Source organism: Polypterus senegalus, chromosome 4 (genome assembly GCF_016835505.1).
Source record: "Polypterus senegalus isolate Bchr_013 chromosome 4, ASM1683550v1, whole genome shotgun sequence".
NCBI classification, from domain to species: domain Eukaryota; kingdom Metazoa; phylum Chordata; class Cladistia; order Polypteriformes; family Polypteridae; genus Polypterus; species Polypterus senegalus.
Genome location: NC_053157.1, coordinates 240,000,720 through 240,027,642, shown reverse-complemented (window position 1 = coordinate 240,027,642; position 26,923 = coordinate 240,000,720). Strand labels below are relative to the sequence as shown.

Sequence of the window (26,923 nt, the reverse complement as noted above, 5' to 3'; positions counted from 1 at the left end):
TTTATCATGCTTTTATGTACTGTGAGAGGCTCCAGACCTTTTTTAAATGAAATAGAAAGAATGGTAGAAGGGCTGGGGGTCCTGGATAATGGCACAGTGTTTGTGTTTAGGGTGAGATATACTAAACACACAAGAGAAAATATAAACTTAATTAATTTTATTATCGGGCAAGCAAAATTATCAATATGGAAGACCAGTAAAAACAAGATTACTGGGACTGGGATTGAAGATGTTGTTGCCTTTATTAGAAAAGTGTGAGAAAGTAGGATATTAGTGGATTATAATTGTTATAAGTCTACGAATAATTTAGGACAGTTTAAGGAATTGTGGTGCGTGAATAATGTACTTTGTAAATGTAATGATGATAATTTGCAGTTTGTGCTCTGAGTTTGGTGTTTTAATTATTTATAAATTGGGATGATAAATAATTCTAAGGATAAGTGGGATTGGAGGGTGGAAACAATGGGAGGGCTTATATAAATATAAACTAGCAAAATACCCGCGCTTCGCAGCAGAGAAGTAGTGTGTTAAATATATATATATATACATACACTCTTTGGGGTGCGAGCAACTGTTGCTGGGGGTGCCAGAATCCATCAAGGAAGAAAAATGAAAAACATTATTTGTACAAAATCTTAATTTATTTATCTACTAGCAAAATACCCGCGCTTCACAGCGGAGAAGTAGTGTGTTAAAGAAGTAATGAAAAAGAAAAGGAAACATTTTGAAAATAACGTAACATGATTGTCAAGTGATGAGTGTTGCTGTCATATATATATATATATATATATATATATATATATATATATATATATATATATATATATATATATATATATATATATATATATATATATATACACACACATCCATACATATATACATATACACATATATATATATATATATACATATACACATATCACACAGGGCCATGTAGGTTTGGATTTTTTTTTCTACCTAAATAATAAAAACCATCATTTAAAAACTGCATTTTGTGTTTACTTGTGTTATATTTGACTAATGGTTAAATGTGTTTGATGATCAGAAACATTTTGTGTGACAAACATGCAAAAGAATAAGAAATCAGGAAGGGGCAAATAGTTTTTCACACCACTGTACATATACATACATATCTACATATATATATATATATATATACATATATATATACATATACATACATATATACATATATACATATATATATATATATATACACAATCTTTGGGGTGGGAGCAACTGTGCTGGGGGTGGCAGAATTCATCAAGGAAGAAAAATGAAAAACATTATTTGTACAAAATCTTAATTTATTTATCCATTCCTAAATAATTAAATGGGCAGGCTATTTCGTATCAGTACAATACGCTGTTTGTTAAAACGGATGACTCCCGCTCTTACGTGCAAGTCTGCGTGGATATTATGAACTATCGTATCTGTTCAATTTCTATTTAAATTTTAAATAGAAGGAATTTTTATTTAGTTGACAAAATTCTTTTTTTGTTCTTCAAAGTCACCAAAGCGCCGTGTGAACTCAGTGCGCTCAGTTTATCAGCAAAGTGCGTATTTCGGAACATCGTTGTGCCGATTTGGTTGAACATTACTTGGCAACAGGGCAAGTTGCACTGGTGCATTTGTGTCTCCCATAAAAGCAGCTTCACTTGAAATCACTTTGTGATTTTGCACGAGTAAAAACGTCTGCTGAAGTGTCAGATGTTTTGTCTCATAGTGCCGTCTTAGATTAAATTCTGTAATTACAGCCACATTAGCTCCACAAATGAGACACACGGGTTCAGTAAACATATACTCAGCCTCCCATCGGTTTTTAAAGGCTCTTTTTCAGAATCAACTTTTCTCTTCGGCATCGTGTGAGCTAGCTTCGCAATAACTTGCAGCATCATAAGCTAGACTTGATTAACGCGGTAAGTGTTCGGCAAGGCAGCTGAAGCGCTGCATTATGGGATCTGTAGTCTATTGTGTTACCAGCTCTTCATATCACCGGGCCATTAACCGCGTGCTATTGTGGTTTTGCCTGCGTGCGTCAATAAGTCACCCTCCCCTCGCTCTTACTTTTTTACCGTTCACTTAAAAGTTTCTCTCGCAGTTTCACTGAGTTTGTGCCAAACACCCCACTGACCATCTCATCTTCTTCTGAAAAAGCACAGTCCTTCACCCGTGAATATTTAGCGGCAGTGTTTCTATTGGATTGCCGCTGACGGACAGCCTTATATGGGCAGGCACTAAATTACCTAGCTACCATAATTTTTGTTTATTTTTTATTATAGTGAGGCGAAAGGGAGGAGAAGTTGCAGAAAGTCTGGATGACCTTAACGTCATGGTGATTCCCACCGACTTTCCAGAAAGTGACAATGCCTATTTCGATTCTAGATCAGGAACTCCATACCAGCACGACAACCTCCAAAATGGCAGCAATCAGGATACCACAGCTAATAACGAGTTTAACGATAACAACAAAAACTTTTTTTAGTGTGCGGACTGCGAAAAGAAGTTCTTTCAAAGCGTTACCTCAGCATACACGAGAGAAGTCACACCGAGAGAAGCCGTACCACTGCAGTGATTGTGGAAAGTCATTTGTGTGTAAAGCGCATCTCCAGACGCACCAGAAGACTCATACTGGAGAGAAGCCGCACTGCTGCACGGAATGCGGGAAGCATTTTATTCATAAGTGCCACTTCCTTGAGCACCTGAAGACGCACAGCGAAGACAAACCATTTAGCTGCAGTGAGAGTGGGAAGAGTTTTACAGACAAAAGAGCCCTTCAGCACCACCAGACGTTTGCCTACAAGAACAGCCTCAAATTCCAAGAGCGAATTCTCACCGGGAAGTGGGAAGAGCTTCATTCGTAAAATCGTCCTTCAGCAACCTCATCTGTCGCACACTGGCGAGAGACCCTACGGCTGCGTCGAATGTGGAAATAGATTTACCAACAACAGAACCCTTCAGCTCAATCAGTGGCTTCACAGCAAAGACAAGATATTCAGCTGCAAGGAGTGTGGGAAGACCTTTGCCTACAATTACAGCCTCAAAGGCTACAAACAGATTCACAACGGCGACAAACCCCATTCTTGTAGTGACTGTGGAAAGAGGTTCATACGTAAAAACGACCTCCTGCAGCATCAGACAATCCACACCGGAGAGAAGCCACACAGTTGCCCCGTGTGTGGGAAATGCTTCCGAGTGGTCGGCGGACTGCAGGAGCATTTGGTGATTCACACCGTGGAGTATCCGTATTTCTATAAGCAGTGTGGGAAAAGGTTCAGACTGAAGGGGAAACTTCAGCAGCATCAGAGGATTCACAGTGGGGAGCGGCCATTTTGTTGCCAAGATTGTGGGAAGACCTTCATCTACAGCCAGTACCTTCAACACCACATGAAAATTCACACCGGGGAGAAGCCATACTCCTGTGTTCACTGCGGGAAGAAATTTACACACAAGTGTAATCTTCGGCGACATCATGTCATCCATACAGGAGAGAAGTGGTTCTTCTGCATGGACTGTGGGCAAGGATTCACATATAAAAGTACCCTGCAAGTCCACCAGAGGATTCATACCGGCAAGAAGCCGTACTCTTGTACCGAATGTGGGAAGAGATTCCGCGTGTCAAACACTCTGCTGAAGCACAGGAGAATCCATGTCAAGGACCTGGCCTCAAACGAGGCAGAGAAGCTTAAACAGCTTGCAGGAGAGTGACCGCTCAGTCTGTGTTATTGACCTGACTCTTTGGGTGTTAAACAGACATATCTGCAAGCTGCTCAAGTGCCCACCCGCATGAACTGAGGCATCTTCTCTGTTTTTCTTTAAAGGGATTTCTTGGGTGGAGACCTCCCTCAGTAATCCCTTAAGATCAGGACATTTGTGACTACAGAGATGTCACAGATCACTCCATGTTCACGGGTGAACCCTGTGAACGCTCCGACTACAAAAATGAAGAGGAAGTTTGTAATATATTTGGAGCTAACTTCCTGCTTTAACCGTTCCGCTTGTCTTAATACTGTGCTTCACCATTTCCTGTGCATGGAAAATCAAGACTGTGGCTTCAAGGAGGGTACGGGGATGGAGGTTTTGAACTCTTAACGTGAGCGTTCAGAGTCATTGCAAGTGTGCTGTCTCAGAAATGTGAAGACTCTAAACAATGACGGCGGTGTCTGGTATTATTTTTGGAAAGGCGGAGGCAAAACAGAGTTCATGGAGTTCAAGCGGAAACAGTGAGAACTTTTAAAATGTTTTCAGGGGAAGATATTAGATAGCGTCACACTATACAACTTCAAGTAGGAGAGAACATCACACTTAACAACTGGACTTGCTGGATCTGATGATTTTTCTGTTGAATTTTATAACTTGAAATTTTCCATGATAACCATTAGACCGGTGTCACACTACACACTTCTGAGTCGGAGAACACGTCGCACTACACAACTGGATATACAGGACCTCATTGCTTTGAACTATAGGACTTGGAATCACAAGGAAAAACCGTTAGGCTGGGGTCACACTACACAAATTCATTTTGGAGTGCATTTTAAATTTTAAAACCTTTGCATGCCGGGCACATGAATAGAAATGGTGCGGTATAATGGATGACATGACTCCTTCACAACATTTTTCTAAGGATTGCCAGCTTACTTCATGTTGACAGATCAATTAATATGCTGCCTTTGGCCAACATCACGCTATAAGACTTCAGGTTGGGGAACATGTCTAACGAAAACTGGACTTGCTATGTTCGGAGGTCAGATTACACGACTAAGATTCACAGAGGATTACAGTTTCCACGATTCCATCGTAACTTCTGAGCAGCTTTAAATTTCTGAATTATCACAAGTTCACTGTATTTTGACAGCTGCTTAATGTCCTGTGTTAATTCAAATATCATTCTACCCTATTTTGATGACTTTAATTGGTGGGTGTCTAACGACTAATGAATTCTCTGACTCCCTCGTGACTTTTTTGCCCAGTTTCTAATTTAGTAAGCATCTCAGACTCATTGTATTTTGACACCAATTACTTTGCTATCTGATTCTGGCATTAAACTGCCAACTTCAAGTCAAAGAGCATGTCTCACTTAACCACTACACCTACTGGGTCTCATTTCCTTAAAGGCATCTAGGAGTAACCATAAATGACCGTTAGGCCAGCGTCACACTGTATGACTTTGAGTTGGATGTCATATCACACTTAACAACTAAAGTTGGTGGATCTCGTTGCCCTGAAGGTGTCTGATCTCACAGCTAGGACTCACCATAAATGACCATTAGGCCAGCGTCAACTATTTGATCTTAATTTAAATGGCATGTCATACTTACCAAATACAGTTGGTGGACCTCGTTGTCTTGAAGATCTCAGATTACACATCTCGGAATGTCAGGGTCTTACTGATGATATGACTCTCTTGTGACTTTTCTGCACACCTTCTAATTTCCAATGTATTGAGAGCTTTCTGCATTTTGACAGCCACTTCAAAATGCTGCTGTAAGCCAGTGTCACACTATGAGACTTTGTTTCAATTCTAGACTTCAGTGGCAGGACTTTGTTGCTTTGAGAATGTCACATCTCACAAGTAGCATTGTCAGAAGATCGTGAGTCACATGACACGCTTGTGATACATCTGCTCATTTTCTGGTTTCCACAGTATCTCCGTCTTGTTGTCAGCCAGTTATCATACAGGAACGAGCTGGTGTCACGGTATGCAGACTCCAAGCTGGACAGCGTGTGACACTCACTGACTGCAGTAGCTTTGTCTCATTTCCAACCATGTGATTAGGATTTGAAGGGAGTGAAGGGTTACACGACTCGCTCAAAACTTCTCAGCACCGCTTCAGATTCCCTTTGGCAAATCAAAACATAAAGTCAACTTCCCCTTTAACATCGGTACCCATGAACAGTCCTATCACTTCTCCATGTGGTCTTCCTGTCGGTTGAATCACTTCCACTAAATTCTTCATTCACTGGTAGAAGAAGAACCTTTCTGCCTGGCCCCAAATCCAAATCCTTAACCTTATAAGACCCCAATCCCTGACGCGGTCAAGTCAAATCGACACTGAGACGCTGCTCTTCACCTGACGGAGTTGAACTTCTCTTTGACATCAATTGCGACTCCTCCACACTGTTGGTCTTGCCAGCCTTTCCTTACTAATGTGTACGTGTCTCGGTGGTACACCTGTCCAACTCTGCTCCGAGTTATTTCTAAATTTACATTTATTTTATGGGATGATTTCTTTATCCTAATTTGTGATTCAATTTGTTCCATTTCAGGTCTCAAAGAGAAGACCACACCTATGAATTTATGTCCTGGTGAGTCTCATGGGGATGTTGCACTACACAGGCTGGAAGCCAGCGGTGTGTTTGCCTCAACTATCCACGAGTTGTAAATAAAGGCGATGGCTGAAAAGTTGTGTAGTGTGACGTGTAGCCAACCGAATGAGCTCGATGTCCTGAGTGTCTCCTCTTGTTTGTCAAACTTCATTTCTGTCAGAACTAAACACACAAGTACTAGGTGGGTACCTGAGATGGGTAAATCTAAACAAGATACCAGCCAATGACGTTAAAGGTGACATCAGAGGATCAAACCGCAAAAATGACTAACCGTCTTTGCCCACATCGTGATTTGCTTCACCCTTCACAACCAACACCAGTCTGATCTCTAATATTGATGCCATTTTTTTGGGACAAATCTTCATTTATGTAAATCTTTTGTGATCTCCTCTGGAATCGTTTTCCACCCTTGCCTCTTTTTTCTGCCCCTCACTATACAAAGACTTTTTTATAATCGATTTTCTTCTACTGGACTGGAGCGATTCTGTAAATAGCGTCGATTTACTGCCGTTCTTGTTTATCGGATGTGGCATTGCGGCAGGATGTATACATTGAAGTGTCCGTGTTTGTTTTGTGTACCGTAATAGCGGTTTGTTATCGTTACTTATCAATACAATACCCTTTAGCCGTTTTACTTCCTTGGCTTACAGTCTGATGTTTTTTTTTTCGTTGTTGTTTGCAAATCGATCTTTTGTGTTCCAGTGATCAACGGGTTCCCCGAAGGAGTCTGAAGTGTGTTCAGGCTGATGGAGTTAGCAGAAGAAGTTTACCGGAGAGTGTTGTGAGTTTGATAGATTTGCATAACAAAAGGTAAAGAAAAACAAGACTGGGAAATGAAGAGCAGAAGGGTCAAGACTAAGAAGTTGAAATATGTGAGGCTGAATCCTGACTTTTTAAATCCTTCACTTATCTCACTAGTAACTCATTTGTTAATTTCCACACCATGTCGTACCCACTTTACATTTCTGACATCGTCCATTAGCTATGACTGGCATTAAGGCTGTGAGTGAGGAATGCAGGAGTAGAAAAGAGCCAGCTGATGATGATGATGATAATAATGGAAGGGGCCCAAATATCTGTGAAGGAGGTGATGAAGAACCATCTACTGATGGAGGTGAACGTTGTGGATGTCGATGAATGAGAGAATGCAGGTCTGGCTGGTGACAGAGGTTGAAGTGTGCATAACCAGGAAGGAGGCCATAATGGACGACTGCTGTGAGGAGGGTAAAGCAGGTGATGGAGGTGGAGGTGTCAACTTCGGGGACAGGGTTTTGTGTGGGGGTCTGTTGATGAGGGGGCTGTCGGCATGGGTGCTGTTGGATGGTGTGGTGCAGGCCTTGTCTGACTGAGGACTGGTGGATTTAGAAGGCAGTGAGACCCCTTCACTTTATTCATTTCATTTCAATCAACACTCAACAACTCATAATGCCAAAGTGGAAACGTGTCCTCAGAAAGGTTTGAACATTTATTAAAAAAAATCAAAACACATTCCTAGAATTATTCGGACCCTTTATTGTGGTACTCTTGTTGTGCTCAGGTCCCTCCTGTTTGCTTAGATTCTCCTTGAGATGTTTCCAGAACTCGATTGAAGTCCACCTGTGGAAAGCTGAATTCACTGGACATCATTTAGAAAGGCATATGGGTATGTGTGTATAGAAAGTCTCATAATTCACACTGCATGGAAGGACAAAAACCCAGCCGTGAAGTCCAAGGAACTCTCTGTAGACCCCCAGGATGAAATGGTGGTGGGGCGCCGATCAGGGCAAAGGGATCAAACCAGCTGTAAAGCTTGGAGTGTTCCCAGCAGAACAGGGGCTTCAAGAATTGTGAAATGGAAGAAGTTGGGAGCCACCACTCAGTCCATTGACATGGATTTTGCATATCTGGATGTGAGCAGATGAATTTGTTCTTCATCTCAAACTCCTTATGATTGGATGGAAAGCATCGGAAAACTTACATCTTTGGTGTTTAAGCCCAGGCCACTCAAGGACACTTTTGTCCTGAAGCCACTCCGTCATTGTCTTGGCTGTTTGCTTCAAGTCATTGAACTGTCAGCCCACTCTGCAGCAGGTCTTCATCAAGGACCTCTCTGTATTTGGCTGCAATCCTCCTTTTCTTCATTCTGTCCCATCTCCCTGTCCCCCTAGCATGATGCTGCCACCTCCACCCTTCATGTTAATGATGGTGTCAGGCAGGTGATGAGCAGTGCCTGCTCTTGGTCAGTGAGTCTCATCACACCAGAGAGTCTCTTCATGTTCTCAGGGTGCCTTCCAATTAAACACTCAACCATGAACACCTGACTGATGGAGTCCTTGTGACAATGCGGGTTCGGCTCCATGCTCCCATTCGCTATTCGGGAGCCCTTCAACCCAACACCGTCGGTAATGTCACCGATGAGCTAGTCAGTGGAGGCAATAACAATCGAGCAAGGGGATGGTAAAAAAAAAGTGCAAGAGTGCTTTTATTAAAACAGTCAAACAAAACAAAGTGTTCAATAAATAAAGTGTAGTGCTTCCCAAAATTCAGTCATTAAATAAATAATCCATAAAAACATGGAGGTTAAAACCAATAAATAGAAAAAATCCTCTAAAAACAACGAGGTAAAATAGTACAGGAAGTAATATGTTAAAACCAAAAGCCCGGTGTCTTCTGCTTCCATGGCGGCTCAACTGCTACACTCATCTGGTCTGCTCTACAGGAGAGCCGCCTACCTGCAGGATCAGCTACCCTTCAATCAGGTCCGGTAGCCCTTCGACCCTTGGATTCGTCAGGCTCCCAACCGGACCAAGACTTGGGTTATTTCCCAGCGGCCAAGGCGCTCACACTGGGACTACACCAGCCCAAAGCCGTCTCGACTCCTGCTCCTTCTACGGTCAAGTTGATTCCTACACTGGTCACTCCAGCTACTTAGTCGCTCAGCTGGAGCAACCGCTTTCTCAGCCCCACTGAGTGTCGGCCAAACTCTCCCCTCGTGGGCTCGCCTCCCAGCTGCCTGCTTTCTCCCTCGCTCGTTCTTCCATACCGGCGCTCTCTCTCTCTTACTTCCTGCTTTCTTTAGCAACCTCCGTCTCCTTCTCTTTTCTTTTCTCTCGTTCCTCTCTATCCGACTCGCGCTTCGTTTTATATAGCAAGGGGCCATAGCAGCTGCAGCATATTAGCCACGGGAGCAATCAAGGATGTGGGCAGTTCCTCACCTGTGCACTAGGTGAGAAACGCCCACACCGCAGATCGCCCCCTTGCTACTATGCCCCCTCATGAAGACGCGAGCGCGGTGATTATTTATTTATTATTTATTTTTACTAAGCGAGCTGTGGACCCATAACACCACAGTCCTGCTGAGATAGTCATCCTTCTGACAGAGTCTCCTATCTCAGAGGAGGACTTATGAAGCTCTCTTCTCAGTCACCTCCCTGACCCAAGACCCTTCTTGTCCAGTAACTCAGTTTGGCTGGTCAGCCAACTCTAGGAAGAGTCCTGGTGGCTCTAGATGACTTCTATGTCTCCATTTCTGAAGCCACTGTGCTCCTGAGGACACTCATAAGTGTCAGAAATGGTTTGATCCCATCGCCCTGGTCTCCGTCTTACCAGAATGTGATCTTTGGACCTCATGCAGTGTGATTTGTAGGACCTTCTAGACACAGAAACACAACTGACTTTCTAAATGACTGCCTCTCAATTCAGTGGTGGACTCCACTCAAGTTCTGGACATGTCTCATGGTGATAGGATGGACCAGAGTGCAGTTCAGAGTGATACAAGAAGGAGTCTAAATACGACTTGGAGGGAGAGAATTTAGTTTGTGATTTTTAATAAATTTGTTAACCTTTCTGTTAACACGTCTTCACTTTATCATGATGAGTTATTAAATGTTGATTCAATGGGCAAAAATGGGAAATTCATCCAAGAAAAATTAAATCTACAACAAAGTCTTTAGAAAGACTCTGAAGACTTTGTCATGCCACTGTATTTTGAGATATGACACTTATATTGTGAGGCAGCATGGTGGCACAGCACAGCGCTGCTGCATTCCAACAGTCCTCACCTCCACCCTGATTATTACAGACCTTCACATTGTGACAATCGCTTCTCATTGGTGGGTTAAAAATCAGCCACAGGTTACGTCCACAATCTCCTGTTCTTCTGCTGCACTGTTTGTCAGATTAGCTCAGTTCATATTTTCTATTTATTATATAATGTCTTTTGTCACTACAGACATTTGTAGCAATACAATAAATTACATTTTTCATTCCAACAGATAGTGCGTCATTTTACTACTACAAATATTTGTGATGCTCCATTTGTGCCATCTGTTGGAATGACAGAGACATAGCAGCTGGACAGACACACAGACAGGCACTTTTATTAAAGTGCATGAGCTCTGTTCTTGTATTTAAATTGCACTTCATATAACTCTCTGCATAAAGTACTTCTTTACGTCTGACATTAACAAGTCAGTAAGTTTACAATCAGACTGGGAAATTCAAAATGATGTTTTAAACCTGAATAAAGCTGATAACATCTCATGATATGACTCAGAGCTACAGAGTTACTGAACTTCAGTCTTGCTGTCCGGGCTGCCAGGAGAAGATCCTCAAGACCCGCTATTTGATTGAGCGGGATTCTTTCTTTCTTTCTTTCTTTCTTTCTTTCTTTCTTTCTTTCTTTCTTTCTTTCCCTCGCGAGAGTGGTGAGTGGGCAGAGCTGTTGACCTCCAAACAGAATCATCAGCTAAAGTAAATTGGACCAAGAGCTCTGCGGCACTATTTGGTAACTGGATGGGTCCTTTTCCTTCATTGCCATCTGGACTGAAATGGAATTAAATACCTGGGATTACATCTGGGAGGCATAAACAGTGACATTAAGAATTGGGAAGTCATTGCAGAAAATGTCAGAAACCGTTTACAATGCTGGAGATGGCGACTTCCCCAACTGTCATATAAAGGATGGACGCTAATCACAAACAACCTTGTTACATCTGCTCTGTGGCACAGGTTGGCATGCCTGGAACCCCCACCTGACCTGATTACTGAAGTGCAAAGGGAGTTGGTTAGTTTTTTTTTGAATGGGAAGCATTGGCTGTGCCAAAGTATTTTACACCTACCCAGGAGTGCAGGAGGACAAGGACTCGTGGACATCTGGAGCAGAAAAAATGTGTTCAGACTACAAACTCTGCAAAAACTGCTTTATGGTCATATGGTGTGTCCTGGAAGCCACTAGCGTGTGCTCTCCTGCACCAAGTTGGCAACCTGTAATTGGACCGAGTGCTTTTCTTAATGGACTGTGACTCCTTCCCCATTGGTAATGTTTCAGAGTTTTACCGAAGTGTATTGAGAATCTGGCAACAGTTGGATTGTCATGTTGAGGAAAGATCTTTAAATTTATATTGGACTTTATAGTTGCCAGTTGTCTCTACGATGGCAGTAGAGTCGACATCTCTGAAACAACGCCTGATCAGGGCTGGTATTCTACAAATTAAACATTTGATTCAACCACAGCTACTCAGTTGGCTGAGCGCAGAGACGGTGGCTGCAGCTTTAGGTCTGAGCTCTGTGCGCACAGCAGAAAGATTTTTGAGGCAGATTTATCTGAATATACCGTCAACAGCTAAGGAGTTATTGTAAGACTTTTTCATTGCTACAGATTACCCAAAGCCTTTGTCTGTGTTTCCAAATTTGTTAATTAATGCCAATGAGAACATGATGGAGGAAAACAGCAGGATACTGAGAAGAACTAAATATCTTCCTTTTGACTCTGCAGAAGGGAAGGAGCTCAATAAAGTGTGTGTCCAAACTGGATACCAGTCCTAACTATACAGATACCCAGATACACACTGGAGGGATAAACTGGGAGGGGTGGAGGGTGTCGGCCCCATTTGGGACAGTCTGTACAGTCCAGCACTGAATAAGAGAACTGGAGATCTGCAGTGGAGAATTGTTCACGGGATTGTGGCAGTTAATTCTTTATTGTCTTTAATGAACTCCAACATCTCAGAGACGAGTCCTTTATGCCAACAGAGAGACTGTTAGTCACTGTTTACTGTTTTATGATTCAACCTCTAGTATCTGTACTTGGCCGTGTTTTTAGTGTTTATTTTACAAATCAGGTTTTTATATATGGCTTTGATAATGTGAGTGCAAAAATGAATGTGAGCAGATTAGCAAATTATTTATTGGGTCAGGCTAAGCCTGCCATTTATATCACCAGGGAGGAAAAAATGAAGAGTGACAGGCAGTCTGACTTGGTGGGTTTTTAAGGCATAATTAAAAATAAGAATTGTATTAGATTTTAAGTTTTATAGGATGACCCACAATTCGCAAACATTTGTAGAACAGTGGTGTGTAATGACAGCAATTTGTAAAATTGTTAATGAGGAGTGTGTTTTTGTTTTGTGAATGAATTATTATGAAACTACAGCAAAAACTCATTCATAGGTTACACAGGAGGTTCTTTTTTGATGTTTTGTTGATTTTTGGATTTTGTATTGATTGTTGATTGTTTAATAAAAGGTATATTAAAACTCAAAATACTTTTTCTTTCTGGCTTTCTTTCTTTTTTCTTTTTGCTTTCTTTCTTGATTTCTTGCTGTCATTATTACTTAAGTCTCATTCTTATTTATTGTTCTGTTCCTGCCTTGCCTGTTTCCATGTTTACCACTCAATCCTTATTGTATGTAGCGTCCTCAGTCTGTCAGTTATTCTCCAACCTGCTATTTCCTAATACAGGGTCACGGGGGTCTGCTGGAGCCAATCCCAGCCAACACTGGGAGCAAGGTAGGATATGTAGCGTCTTTCTTTTACTAATTTTATGAACGACACTCATGTCAGACTACTCGAGACGACATGCGGCCTTTCCTACTTTTCCCGTTTATATAAATGATATTACAGTACTCAGCCTGGCCACGAGATGGCAGCAGCGCACCTGCGCCGGGTACCCGCAGGTGGGGCGAACACAAGAGAGCCGCTCAAGAGGTGTCAGGTTCAGAAGGCCGACTGAGGAGCTCCGCCACAAGTGGGCGCTTCATTGCTCAGCTGTTAGACCTGCACAGCAGGAGGCGGCGGTGAGCACAGCGACATGAACTCGTGAGGGTCTGCGTAGATTCTGTGATATTTGTCTCATTTTTCTTGTGTCCAAATCAAATTGAATCATGTAAATGGTGGCGGCGCAGTGACACTCTGAAGTTGATAACGCGTGTTTGTATTTGTGTCTTTCAAACTGAAGTCAAAGTCACCTGCGATCTCATAACCTGCCCGGTCAATTGTAATAACCTGAAGGTGCCGTTCAACGTGCGGACCAAACCTGCGCTCCGCCTTCACCCCCCACCTCACTGCAGTGCGCGTTCCCGCTGATCTCAAAGCGCAGCACCGGACTAAACCAGTCGGGCACTCCGTGAAGCGCGCGTGTCACACTGAGACTTAGCGGAGTGAGCGTCACGTGAATAGCCGTCTGCTTCCAGTCGAGGCTCAGTCGGTGCTGCGATCTCAAAGTGTCCGCCATTAACACAAGACGGGCTGAGACAGTCCACGGTTATGTGCGCACACTCGGGAGATTTAAGGAGCGCCGGGAAACGATCAAGGAGAACATCAGTGATGGAGACACCGAGGAGAGAGCGACATCTACAGAGGGAGTGTCTGTGACTATTATGGGATGGCTTGGGAATAGAAAGTCGGCAAAGTAAGAAGGAGCACTTGAGCTGGACGAGTGGCGCAAATCTGTAAGAACGCGTTAAAATCTCTGCGATTAATTTTTTTTTTTGATTACATCTTACCTGAAGAAGAGGCCTGAGTTGCCTCGAAAGCTTGCATATTGTAATATTTTTAGTTAGCCAATAAAAGGTGTCATTTTACTTGACTTCTTACTACATAACAAAACCCCCAAAATGTGTTAATTGATTCCAGTTAATCTGACTTCGAGTCTCAGAAGCAAAACCAAATTAAATGCGTTTGTTAATATTAATAGCAGGTCACTCGCACTTGGTCGTTATTATTATATTATTATGACTTATCATCTCAATATTACGACTAAGTTTCACTAATATGACGGTACACCCCCCTCTAGTGGGCATAGTGGAGAATTGCAGGCCACTTTAGTTTTCGAACTCCAAGTTCCTCCCAGTTGGCGCCCAGTGGAGTCAACGCCACCTCCTTGGAGCTCCAGGGTGGAGGCTCCGGGCTGCAGAGATGCACACTTGGTGTCGATTGAAGCGAGTCTGAATATCAGCTGCTGCCCTTCGAGAGGTGACTGAAGTAGCCGTCTCTTCTTATTGCTAATCCACATCTTAGCAGAATTACAGCAGCTTTGACTCCTCATATAATATCAGCAGTGCGTACAGAATGCAAGCAGCCATCACTTGAATATTATTGTGGGATTAAACTAAAAGTGTCTAAGAAGAGTACCTAATAAAGTTTAATGTCAGGGTTTATTAGCAGCTGATATTGAAAGTGTGGGGTCAGACTGGAGTCACAGGGACCACTCACCTCGTCACAACAGACTGTCATGTGTCACATGGACACACACGGGGACAAACACACACAGCAGGACACAAACACTCAGACTGGGGAGCAACGCTCATCTGCCTCAATAATGAGCTTCATTGCAGCGAATGGAAGAATAAAACATTCATATGGCATCACTATATTTTTTGCTGGATTATCCATTTTCTTTAAAATTATATATATATTTATTTATAACTTTTTGCTCTTCATTACAAAACTAGCTGTGCTGCATGTCTAAGATGGGTTGAATTCTAAGTAACTAACGTAGATCTCAGTGTTAATGTTGGCAGTGCACCATCTGTGGGAATGTATTTTGAAATGCATGTACAGTAATCCCTCGCTATATCGCGCTTCGACTTTCGCGGCTTCACTCTATCGCGGATTTTAAATGTAAGCACATCTAAATATATATCACAGATTTTTTGCTGGTTCACGGCTTTCTGCGGGCAGTGTTTCTTTTAATGTATGCTACACCCTTCCTCAGTTTGTATTCCCAGTTGATTTCATACAAGGGACGCTATTGGCGGATGTCTTAGAAGCTACCCAATCAGAGCATGTATTACATATTAACTAAAACTCCTCAATGATATAAGCTATGCTTCCCGCGCGGTGGTTGATTGTTTGCTTGTATCTGCCTCTGGAGGGGGTGTGAGCAGAGGGGCTGTTTGCCTAGTGGATACGGACGCTCCTCTAAGAAATGCAGCTTTATCGCGGTGCTTTCAGCATATTTAAAAGCACAAAAGCACACGTATTGATTTTTTGCTTTAATTTCGCTCTCTGTCTCTCTCTCTCTCCTCTAAAAATGCCACTTTATTGCAGTGCTTCAGAATACTTAAAAGCACACGTATTGATTTTTTGATTGTTTGCTTTTCTTTGCCATCTCTCTCTCATCTGAAATGCTCTGCTCCTGATGCGGGCACTCTTTTGAAAAGAGATATATTTGCATTCTTTTAATTGTGAGAAAGAAGATCTCTGTCTTGTCATGGAGCACAGTTTAAACTTTTGACTAAATGATGTTATTTCATGTCTAGAGGGCTCTAATAATGTTAACAGTGTGGGAGAGTTTATAAGGGATTAAAATATATAAAAATAACTACACAAACATATGGTTTCTACTTCACGGATTTTCACCTATCGCGGGGGGGTCTGGAACGCAACGCCCGCGATCGAGGAGGGATTACTGTAGTAATAAAATGAATCACAATTATCATTCCAACAGATGGTGTATCACAAATGTTTGTAGTAGTACAGTGCATTAATACAAATGTTTGTGATGTGCCATCTGTTGGATTGACAAATGCAATGCTTATGTCTCTGTTATATGCCATTCTATAGTCAGCTGAAGCACAACAAACTGCCGCAGGTCTGGACCAGCAGTTGTGTGCCAGCAGGGAGGTTTACAGGCTGGTATGGTGCCCACTAATCACACTCACCCTAACACACATGTTGTCATTAAACTGCTGGCTGATATCAGAGGTGACGTCTGGTGCTGCGGCTCTGTAACTCGATGATATTGATTAGCATGGGAGTCATAAAAGCTGTGCTAATGTTTGTGAGGCGCCATCTGTTGGAAAGACAGAGACAAAGTGACTGGACAGATACACAGACAGACACACAGACACTTGTCCTTTTATTAAAGAGGATTAATCATAAACAAGAAGTCTTAATATCATTAGAACATTTAAAATATGAGATATGATCAGAGGAATTTACAAATGAAAAGTTACCAAATGAACAGATTTGAAAAATAACAGTCGTCCATATTTTATTTATTTATTTTTTTGTATTTTTATCTTTTAAATTAATAAGCAATTTAAGTTTTCCAAACTGTGAAGCATTAACAGGCCATTTATCTCTGTGAATGTAACACCTAATCATAATTAACTAAAGATTAATCTAAAATAAGTATTCTTTTACACATTAACTATTATTAAACCAAACTGTCCTTCAAAGGTCAAGTCAATATTCTGAATATTTTTTAGATCTCACCAAACACTTCACATCCTAACTTCTCGTGTGTTTAATATGCAGAGAGGCCACAAGAGGGAGCAGTTTGGCTCCAGAAGAATCAGCTGATGTCACAGCCCTGAAAGTCCCAGGAATGTCACTAAGGTGCAAGTCACATGACCAGCGTCTGAGTTGACAGCACATGATGAGGGCCACAGGAGCTGACGTGGAGTCGATTATCAGTGACTGGCGATGTGTCCAGTGTGCTCATCGACTTTTAAGTGACATTTTGCCCTGAATGTGCCCACCTGCCCACCCTGCTGACTGACATTTCCATTTCATTAATCCTGAGCTCTAAAAGCCCCCAAGGTCAGCAGGAGACGACCTCAACCAACACAAACATCAGATGACAGGACAACATGGCTGTCAGCCTGTAGAGTTTGAATGACTGCCAGTGTGCAGCTGTGACGAGGACCTGAGTGACCAGACAGACCAGTGGCTTTATGAGGTCACACAGCGGGGACTGAAGCAATGGCTGAGGTGACAGGAGAGAGAAGAGGGCAGCAGGGCTTAGGTCAGCAGTGAAGTGCTCATCGGGTGACAACCTGTCTGATGAGCGAGTGCTTAAAGAATCAGACGTCAGTCACACATCGAGATACGGATTTGATCAACGAGGAATACAATCTGTGATCACAGGACGGCCATCAGCGTGTGACGAGTCAAAGAGGAGAAAATCAGAGGGAGGAACAAAATTGACAAACACACAAGTGATACACTCGTCTGACTCACATCACACACACTGATGTCAGGTGACACGCCGCTCCTTAAGGGGTCCTGAGGGAATTGTAAACGAATCCTGGGAATGTGTGTGTCAGTGGAAAGATAAAAGTGTCCCCAAGTGTCACATCTGATTGTCACTTTGAACACCGACAGTGACGGTGCAGTCAGTCAGCTGACTTGTCTCCTTGAGGTTGGGTGACGGTGGGAACAACAAGGAGGAGGTGCAGTTTAATGTCTAATGTGACACCAAGTGACTCAGTAAAACACCAAACTCCATCAGTATGGCCGACGTGTGACTGAGCGGTGAGTCCTCGTCTTTAGACATTCACAGTGAATTCATTCAGAGGTGACAGACCACCAGAGTAACTAATAGAGGGGCAGACAATGTCTGTTCAGAGGCCAGCACTCCTGTCACTTCTGTCACTCTGTGCTCCTAAATAGTCACTGGAATGAGGCTCTGGATACTGAGACAGGCATGTGGTCCTGCTGGAGCAGCACTACTGAAAGGCGCTATATAGACTGACTGACAGGTGACATTCAGTGACACTCAGAGGACACAGCAGTTGGGGTGTCAGCCTGAAGGACATGTGGCTGTGAATCAACAGTGACCCCTGCTGGTCAGACTGGTATTTGTAGGTCTGAGGTGTCACCGCCCTCACTATGACACACACACCTGATTGGCTACTCAGACCCAATAATAATGGAGACCCTGACAGCCGCACTCGCCCCGCATTCTCATCCACAAATTCACTCACAGAGGTGCTGCCCCCCACCTATAGTGTAAAATTAATGTTGACCTCAAACTGCAAACACAAAGACACCTGAGCTGGTGGGGACATCAAGTGACCGGTGGAGGGTACTGGTCAGTGGTCACATGGTGTCAGGTGGCTGATTGTTACACTGGAGTTTAAATAAAGCCCAAACCCTGGATAGAGGGGCTCAGTGAAGGAGGTGTTGAACCTGTGCAGGAGGGTCATTGTGTGTGAGACGCTATAAAATGACAGAGAGCCAGCAGGCCAGTCCAGATACACACCTATTGTGGGGCTGTAGGGGGCGCTGATTACAGTCTGCTGGTTATTGTGCCACACACAGTACTGGGAATGAGACCACCACAAACACCAGGACTTGTCGTTGTATCCAAGGCCGCACTCCCCTCCCTCTCCTTTCCTGCTCAGTCCTTTATATGCGACTCCAACCATCATGACGTCTCCACTGCACTCCACCTCCCAGTAACAGCGAGTCCCAGTCAGAGCCTCTCTGCACAGAACTTGAGGCCAGTGATCAAATCTGTCAGGATGATCAGGATATTCAGTCTCTGTCCCCTCACGTGTCACCTTCTTATTCCCTTCAGACAGACAGAGGAGTGTGTTTGCCGTGTTGATGTCCAGTGTGACGGGACAGAAGTCTGAAAGGAGAGAAAAGAAAACGAATGAGGAAATCTGGGAGTGTGTAACGGGACTGGGGGCGGAGCATAACACGGACAATTAACAAGAACCAATCAGGAGCTGCGCTGACGAGACTCAAACAGTAAAGAGCTCATCTGATTGGACAGAATCTGTGGAGATTAAAATTAAATCATCAAAAGACAACAACAGACAACAAAGTGAAAGGCAGGCAAGTCAGTCATTTGAAAGTCATCTCAGTTGTCAGAAATTATGATAAACAACATAAGGTCACCATTGAGGTCAGAGTTCTGATGGACTGTCCACACTGACCGCTGGCTTTAATAAATGACATGTTTTATTGTCACAGTCCACCTCTTTAATTTAAAATCAATCAACTGATACACTTCTCAACCACATAAATTATTTGAATTAAAGCTGCAATCAGTATTTACTATTTTTAATCTATCTATCTATCTATTATATAGTGCCTTTCTCATCTGTCATTGTGTCTCTCTTTCTTTCTTTTGTGTGTTTCCTGTCATCTCTTTTTATTTTTTGACTGTCATTCTTATTCAAGGTGACTCCCATCATCTGATATTCCATTGTTTCCTTTTCTTTTCTTTGTCCAATCAGAGCCCAGGCAGGTGAAGTGACTTGCTGAGGTCACACAGTGGTGTCAGTAGTGGGATTTGAACCCACAACCTCAGGGTTTGAAGTCCAAAGTCTTCACCACCACACCACACTGCATTTTCTCCTCCATTTAAACTCTCATTCTGTTCAATCTGAGGTCATCTTTACTCTGGTGGTCTCATTAGGTAGGTGGGCTACAGTCCTGTGGACCCTCAAACATCTTGAGAATATTAGCAGCTGTGCTCACTGGAACATGAAGCTCAGTGGAGGAGGTCTTGTAGTCTTCACCTCGGGTTCAACAGAATGCTTTGGTGATTCACTGCCTGAGTCTCTCTATCCCATAATGCACCAGTCACAGGACCCCCATCACTCTCAGCCCCTCAGTCACACGACACTCAGACTTTCATATCCTAAGCCTGTCCTGCTCTATTAAAACTTCAATGATTTTTATTGTGATGATCCATTCAGTCAAAGCACAAACTCACATTTTAAAAAGTCGTCTCTGCTCTGAGGTTCAGGAGGCTGGAGGGCGAAAACTGGAGCTTCATGAGCTGAAAAGAAAAAGAAAAGAGAAGAAGAATGGAAACTGAGAAGATGGCATTGTGGGATCTTAGTTTAGTTCTTAAACATGAATTACAAATGCAGAGGAGTTCAAATAAAACATTTATAAAATATACAAGGGCTGGCAAATGAGGCCAAATGTAGATCTGAATATTCATATTAATAATAAATATACAGGGAGTCAGAGAGTATTGAGACCTCCTCACTTTCTGCACACTTTACTGTGTTGTTGATTTAATTTTAAATGGATTAATGTGCCTGTGAGAGACAGTTGTACGTCACTGTGCTGATTGTACACTTGCTGGCCTAATTCTTCATTTAGAAAGAACCGCAGCTACACCAGAGAGTAGATAACACCCTTCACCAGCTCGCTTCAAGTACTTTGATAGATTTGTATACGTAAGTGTATGTGTGGTATCTAAACAGAAATAAATGAATACAATAAGTGCACAAATACAAATGAAATACATATATGAACATAACTAATTAAATGTCAAAGTTACACAGTATTCAGGAAGAGCAAAGTTAAACATCACTCATCTTTACGTATTGTTTAATCAAACCAGTAGGTGGCACTATTAACAAGAATAAAACGAACAGCGTAACGTCCAAGACTATGGAGGAATATGTCGGACATAAATAAATAAATAAATAAATAAATAAATAAATAAAACTACAGTGAAATGTGAAAAAAATAAATATGAGAATGAAATGAGAGCCTCAATAAATAAATCTGTCACGGAATATGTTTTTTGTTGCTTATTTATTTATTTCATTTTGTCCGTAACATTCCTCCAAACCATCATGAAATACTACTTGAAATAAAACTGTCACTTTCACTCGTCAAAGTTGAGAGGGTGGGCTCTAACACACCCTCTAGTTACTGATTGGTGAATCGATAGCACAAGAATTAATTATCGAAAAATGTTTACCGGACTACTGTCGATTAAATGGATTCTGCTCTGGAAGATATTCCACTGAGTCAATAGAACACCTTCTGTTATGCGGTTTAAAAGTACGACAGATTGCAGATCTATATGGTGTATCGGAGAAGACGATCACAAGGCGAATGAGCCAGTTTGATATACGGTAAGCTGCACCGGCTCTATTAGTTTAGGTACTTTGACATGGAATGCCCAAAGCAGCGCCAACTAATATTTTGAACTGAGTATCTGACTCTTGTTTTACGAGTATAAAGTCAGGTGCAGATTCGCAGCTACTTTTTCAAAGAACTTTACAACTCTGATCAGTGGCAAACATTGTAACAACATTTCAATTTCTTCCGATAAATCTTCAATTCTCTCTCTGAAATACGTAATATCTTCGGCAGAATCCATTTCATCGGCAGTAGTAAGCATTTTTCTAATTAATTCTTGTGCTATCGATTCACCAATCAGTAACTAGAGGGGGTGTTAGAGCCCACCCTCTCAACTTTGACGAATGAAAGTGACAGTTTTATTTCAAGTCGTATTTCATGATGGTTTGGAGGAATGTTACGGACAAAATGAAATAAATAAATAAGCAACAAAAAACATATTTCGTGACACACATTTATGCTCACATTTCACAGTACTTGTATTTATTTGCGCATTGATTTATTGATTTAATTTTGTTCGAAATATTCCCCCAAACAAGACAGCATTCGTTTACAAAAAAAAAAAAAAAAACTTTACGTTTAATACTGTAAGAATCAACACATTTTAACATCCTGGAATAAAGTAAAATACAGCGCATCTCTCCCCTAAGGTCAACAGTGCACAGACTTAACAATATGTTCATTCGCAAACAGCAAACATACCATAATAGCGCTTTTCTATACTTGAACTGACCGTCAACATAAGTTGCAACTTTAACTAAGATGTTAAGTTACAGTGAACGCTGCAAAAAAAGAAAAGACTTACTTTGTCAGTAACGCACAACACACAGTTACAAAAGGTAACAGCAAACTGTAACTTGAAAAACGCAAACTAGCAGGAAGAGACTGTGAGCGCGTTACAATTCAGGAACAAAACGCTGTGCATGCGCAGTAGTCTTGTGGGGCGTGTCTTCAGGTTCAGCATAAAGCTGGGAATTTTGTACAGTGCCTTTTGTGCTCATCAGTCTACACTCAGTAACCATAAAGACAAAGTGAGCGCAGGTCTTCAGAAAGGTCTGCACATTTATTATAAATCAAAACTGAAACTTCTCCTTTCTAGAAGTATTCAGACACTTAATTCTGGTCTTTGTGGAAGCCCCTTTGGTGGTCTTCATGATTAAGTGTCACTTCAAGCTTTACACTCCTGGATTTGGACAGTTGATCCCTTCTTCCTGGCAGATCCTCTCAAACTCCGTCAGATTTCAAGGTAAGCTTCTGTGAACTGCCATCTTCAGGTCTCTCCTGTTCTGTGGGGTCTCAGTCTTGTCAGTCAAGGACACTCAGACATGTCACAAAGCCACTCCAGTGTTGTCTTGGCTGTAGTCTTCAGGTTGTTGATCCATCGCCCAGTCTGAGGTCACAAGTTTTCTTTAAGGTCCTCTTTATATTTGACTGCACTTCTCCTCCCTCAGTTCTGACCTGTCACTCTGTCTCCATAGCCTGATGCTGTCACCACCATCTTCACTGTGGAGATGGCATTAGGCAGGTGGTGAGTAGCACCTGGTCCTCTCCAGACATCCTGCTCGGTCTTCTGTATAAAGAGTTCAATGTTTGTCTCATCAGATCTTTGAATCTTTTCCTTGATGCTCTCAGGCTGTCATTTGTCTTTTATTTGAGAGTATCTTCTCCCTGGCCGCTCTACCATAAACGCTTGATTTGTGGAGCACTGCTGAGATGGCCGTTCTGTCAAACAGTTTCTCTCATTTCAGCAGAGGACTTCTGAAGTTCTGTTGTAGTGACCATTAGGTTCTTGGTCACCTCCTTGGCCAAGACCATTCCTTCCCAGTTACTCAGACTAGCCATCTCTAGAAAGTGTCCTGGTGTTTCCAAACATTTTACATTCCCCAATTCTTGAGGGCGCTGTGCTCCTGGTAACACTCAAAGATTTACAAATGGCTTTATCCCTTGGCTCTGATCTTTGCCTCACCAAAATTTGATTACAGAGGTATACAGAAGGTCCCTTGAACTCCATGTCTTGGTGTTTGTCCTGACATACAATGTCATAAATATTCTGACAAGCAGGTACAGTTGGGGACATCTTCAGGGCTCCATCTAGTTAAGAAATCCCACCCTGAGTCGAGAGGGTGCTGCTCCTGCTAATGTCATCACTTCAGTGAGTTCACAGGCCACAAGGAGTGACGTCCCTTCACAGCCCGCTAATTAAGCTCCGCCTCTTCAGTGACACCACTATAAAATGTCACCAGAAGTGGGTGTTCATTACAGATCTGTGACTGAGGAAGACGGAGCTCCGACTCACAAGTGACTTTAACTTGACAGCCTTTGATTGCAGCAGACGTCATCATTGTGCTCCGTCTTTGTGCTTTTTATTTCATCTTCATCATTAAATGGGTATTTCAGGGTGGTACCCCAACTCTTTGTGCCCACTCTCTCTGCTTATTTTCACAATACACACATACAGTAAATGTCTAATGTGGTGGACGGCCGGGATGGACCCTGTGCCCTTGGCTGCTTGACCTTAGTTTGTGTTTAAACAAATCACTGTCTTTATGTGTAAACGAACGTAATTCATAATTTATAAAGTGTGTTTTACTCTGAGGCTGCACTCACTGAAATGTTCAGGTGGTCCTCAAGTACTCAGAGTTCTGATGCAGTCCTCCAGTTTGCTTATCTTCACCACCCAAATAAATCAAATAAAATGCTTTTGGTTTGTAAACTCCTTTTAAATGTCTGTGGGAGACACGACTTCTGAGCAAACAACAGCAGGAATATAAAACACGAGAGCCCAGGGGGAGCACAGCTGAAAATGGATGAGCGTGAACTTTTAACGTGGACTCCATCCAGCAGAATGTAATGGACAGCGAAGACAGCAGGAGCAGATTGAGATGTTCTGATGTTATAAAGCACTGACGCTGAGCTCAATTTGATTCCATTAACGTCTTCTCTGTTCTCAAATAAACAATTCATTTGTGCTCTGAGCCGGCTTAGCCATTTAAAACACATTTCTGTTCATTAATCTTAAGGTGAGGAAAGCAAAGGAAATAAAAAGAATCTCAAAGTTAAGTGAAAAAGAGACTTTTAAGAGAGTATATGGAAAAGTATAAGCAGTATAAAACTTCAAGTTAAAATTCTAAAACATCTGATTAAACACAGCTGATTATTTAGAGAGTTTGTTATCACTCAGCTAATCAAAGTGAAAGGCGCTATATAGTAAAAAATAATAAACAGCAAAGGATGGCAGATAAATGTTAAAGAGCAGGCCTTCTTCAGTGTCCTCTTATTGTCACTCTGGTCCTCCTAATGGACTTCAATAACAAACACAATGTCACCAGACGCTGTACCTGATGGAGTCCTTGTCATGATGTCCCACTGGCTGATCTTCTCCAGACTCTTTGTCAGACCTGACAGCTCCTTTCTCAGGTCCTCAGATGAGAAATCAGCGGTGACAGTGAAGCTCAGTGAGTCTCCATCAGCAGGAAGGACACAGCGAGAGGAGAAAGTCTGCATCAGGAGAGAAGAGGGGATGAGATTTCAGAAAGGAGACATTAAAAAGTAAGTAATGCTGATAAGAGGGGGCTCTTCTGAATTAAGGATCAGTGTGGTGGGCAGTCAGCGTGGGTTTAGATGGTGAGAACGCCTGTCATTGACTTGTTGGTTATTTATAAGAGAATATTTGGTGGAGTGTAGTGGAGCATCAAAGATTATCAACCTTAACTATCAATGAGCTTTTCACAGAGGACTCCATGATCGGAGAGTCAAGATAAAGGGATTGAGGGGGCAGGAGGGTCCAGAATTGACTTGGCACACAAAACAAGGCTTCAGCTTTTATTGGTTCCGAGACAAACTTAATGAAATGAAATTAAATGTAAAGACTAACACATGTAGGGAGAAAGCACTTTAATATGATTATACAATTGAAGGTCTGCAGCTCATAAGTGTGACTTGTGAGGAAATCCTAGGAGCCTTTGATTCTTCATCACCATCATCATGATCATCATCAACCATACAAAAGAAAGAAAGCTACGGCAAGCTGAGTTATGTAGCGACCACCATGTGTGGAGTGTAAATCAAGAAGAGAATCTCCATAATGTCTATGAAACACAGTCGACATCAGGACTATTGTGTGGAGTGTGAGAGAAAAACAAATGAGAAAGATCAGAGACGAGACTGGACTGTGGGGTCTGAGCTGTGAGGAAATGCTGAAGGATTTGAATCTCATCAGTTTAAAGGACGGAGACATCAGGAGGTAGCCTGGCTGAAGAGTTGGCACCATCCTTTGTTAGATGTCATCTTTCACACTTCATAATAAAATAATTTTTCATACAGACAGCTGTAGATTCATCAATTTGTCATGCAGTTGAAGTTACCAACTTTGAGATATTTGTAAAAAGAATATTGGAAATGTTAAGGAAATATGAAAAGACAATCTGTGTTTGGCTGAATGGCATGTTCTTGTCATGTTGTACAAACTCCTCAGATCTTTTAAATTTCTCTCTAAATGTTCTCAGGTCCCACACACCCCAGTCTGATCAGACTCCCTGTGAAGTGTTGCTCTCACCTGCAGGAAGTGGAGATGGTCCTTGGTCTCTGAAAGCTCCTTCAGCTCAGCTTCTCTCCTCTTCAGCTCCTCAATCTCCTTCTCCAGTCGCTCCATGACTCCTTCAGCCTTCTCCATTTCTCTCTTTTCTTGTTCTCTGATCCTCTCAGTCAGTTTCCTGTGGGCTTCCTCAATGCACCGTATCAGAGCAGTGAAGCTCTTCTCATTTTCTTCCACCTCTCTTACCACAGACATCTGAATAAATAGGATAAAGATTTAAAATTGAGTCACCTGATAAGAATAACCAATCATGAGGCACATTTCTTGCTATTTTGATGTTGTGAAGGACAGTTTGAATTGGCTGGAGTGACTGGGGGGACTTTATTTGCAGAAGGAAGGTCAGTTGCAGACTGACTCCCATACAATATGTTCACTCCATTATGCCGAGTAACATCATCACTCTGCTGATACTGCTATTAAGGAAACTGCAGGACTTTATGAGATACACAGTCATGAAAGGCTTTCTTGTGAAGGATCTTGAGAGCCATTGGCAAGAGCTGCTGGGGACACCTCTACTGTCTTGTGAGGACTCCATTTGACATGACAGTTTGTATAACAGTCTGCCTTTAAAATGGCATCTCCTTCTCAGCCTGAGGTTAGGAGTGGAGTAGGACAACACACACCAGGAATGAAAAGAAGAAGAAGAAGAAGAAGAAGAAGAAGAAGAAGAAGAAGAAGAAGAAGAAGAAGAAGAAGAAGAAGTATTTTAAAGTAGGAGTTAACTTGTGTGTTAGAAGGTAATTGTGTTAAAATAAAACAATTTCTGGACCAGAGACTTCTGTATATCATTTGTATTCTAGTTTGGGGTGTCGTAACATGATTGCATGTAGACACTTATATGTTACACACACACAACACACACATATACATTGTCACACACGATGGGACTAAAGGCTAGAAAATACTGATTACATCTGCAGGGAGTGGCTTGGCCTTTGAATTCTCTGCAGTCTTACGGAAATCCACCAGGAGAGCCATTTCCAGGAAGGACACATCACTCGGTTCGAGATAAGGTCACTTCCCGCCAGAGGATCACTTGTTTAAAAAAAAAGTTTTCGGGGGAAAAAAAAAGGGTTTTTAAAAGAAAAAAAAAAATTTTTTAAAAAA

The 26,923-nt window shown here is 42.2% G+C and overlaps 2 protein-coding genes across 2 annotated transcripts; one reads left to right on the top strand and one right to left on the bottom strand.

The window, feature by feature from the left end:
* The first annotated feature begins 2,369 nt into the window (after positions 1–2,369).
* On the top strand, positions 2,370–3,711 carry LOC120528943 (gastrula zinc finger protein XlCGF26.1-like). The gene is made up of 2 exons (XM_039753017.1): positions 2,370–2,863; positions 2,955–3,711. The coding sequence occupies exons 1-2, from the start codon at positions 2,370–2,372 to the stop codon at positions 3,709–3,711; spliced, it is 1,251 nt and encodes a 416-aa protein (XP_039608951.1).
* Positions 3,712–7,435: 3,724 nt separating this feature from the next.
* On the bottom strand, positions 7,436–22,604 carry LOC120528942 (tripartite motif-containing protein 16-like). The gene is made up of 4 exons (XM_039753016.1): positions 22,555–22,604; positions 20,051–20,082; positions 18,450–18,955; positions 7,436–7,546 (listed from the first exon to the last, which is right to left on the bottom strand). The coding sequence occupies exons 1-4, from the start codon at positions 22,602–22,604 to the stop codon at positions 7,436–7,438; spliced, it is 699 nt and encodes a 232-aa protein (XP_039608950.1).
* Positions 22,605–26,923: the final 4,319 nt, after the last annotated feature.

Bases quoted from the DNA above. Each gene is read 5' to 3' on its own strand.
- LOC120528943 (XM_039753017.1), top strand. From the start codon at position 2,370: ATGCCTATTTCGATTCTAGATCAGGAACTCCATACCAGCACGACAACC. The intron at 2,864-2,954 runs GTAAAATCGTCC...TACCAACAACAG, and splicing joins AAGTGGGAAGAGCTTCATTC to AACCCTTCAGCTCAATCAGT.
- LOC120528942 (XM_039753016.1), bottom strand. From the start codon at position 22,604: ATGGATCAACAACCTGAAGACTACAGCCAAGACAACACTGGAGTGGCT. The intron at 18,956-20,050 runs GTGAGTTTGTGC...CTCTCCTTTCAG, and splicing joins CAGAGACGACTTTTTAAAAT to ACTTCTGTCCCGTCACACTG. The intron at 7,547-18,449 runs GTAACAATCAGC...CCCTCCTCACAG, and splicing joins GGCTTTATTTAAACTCCAGT to CAGTCGTCCATTATGGCCTC.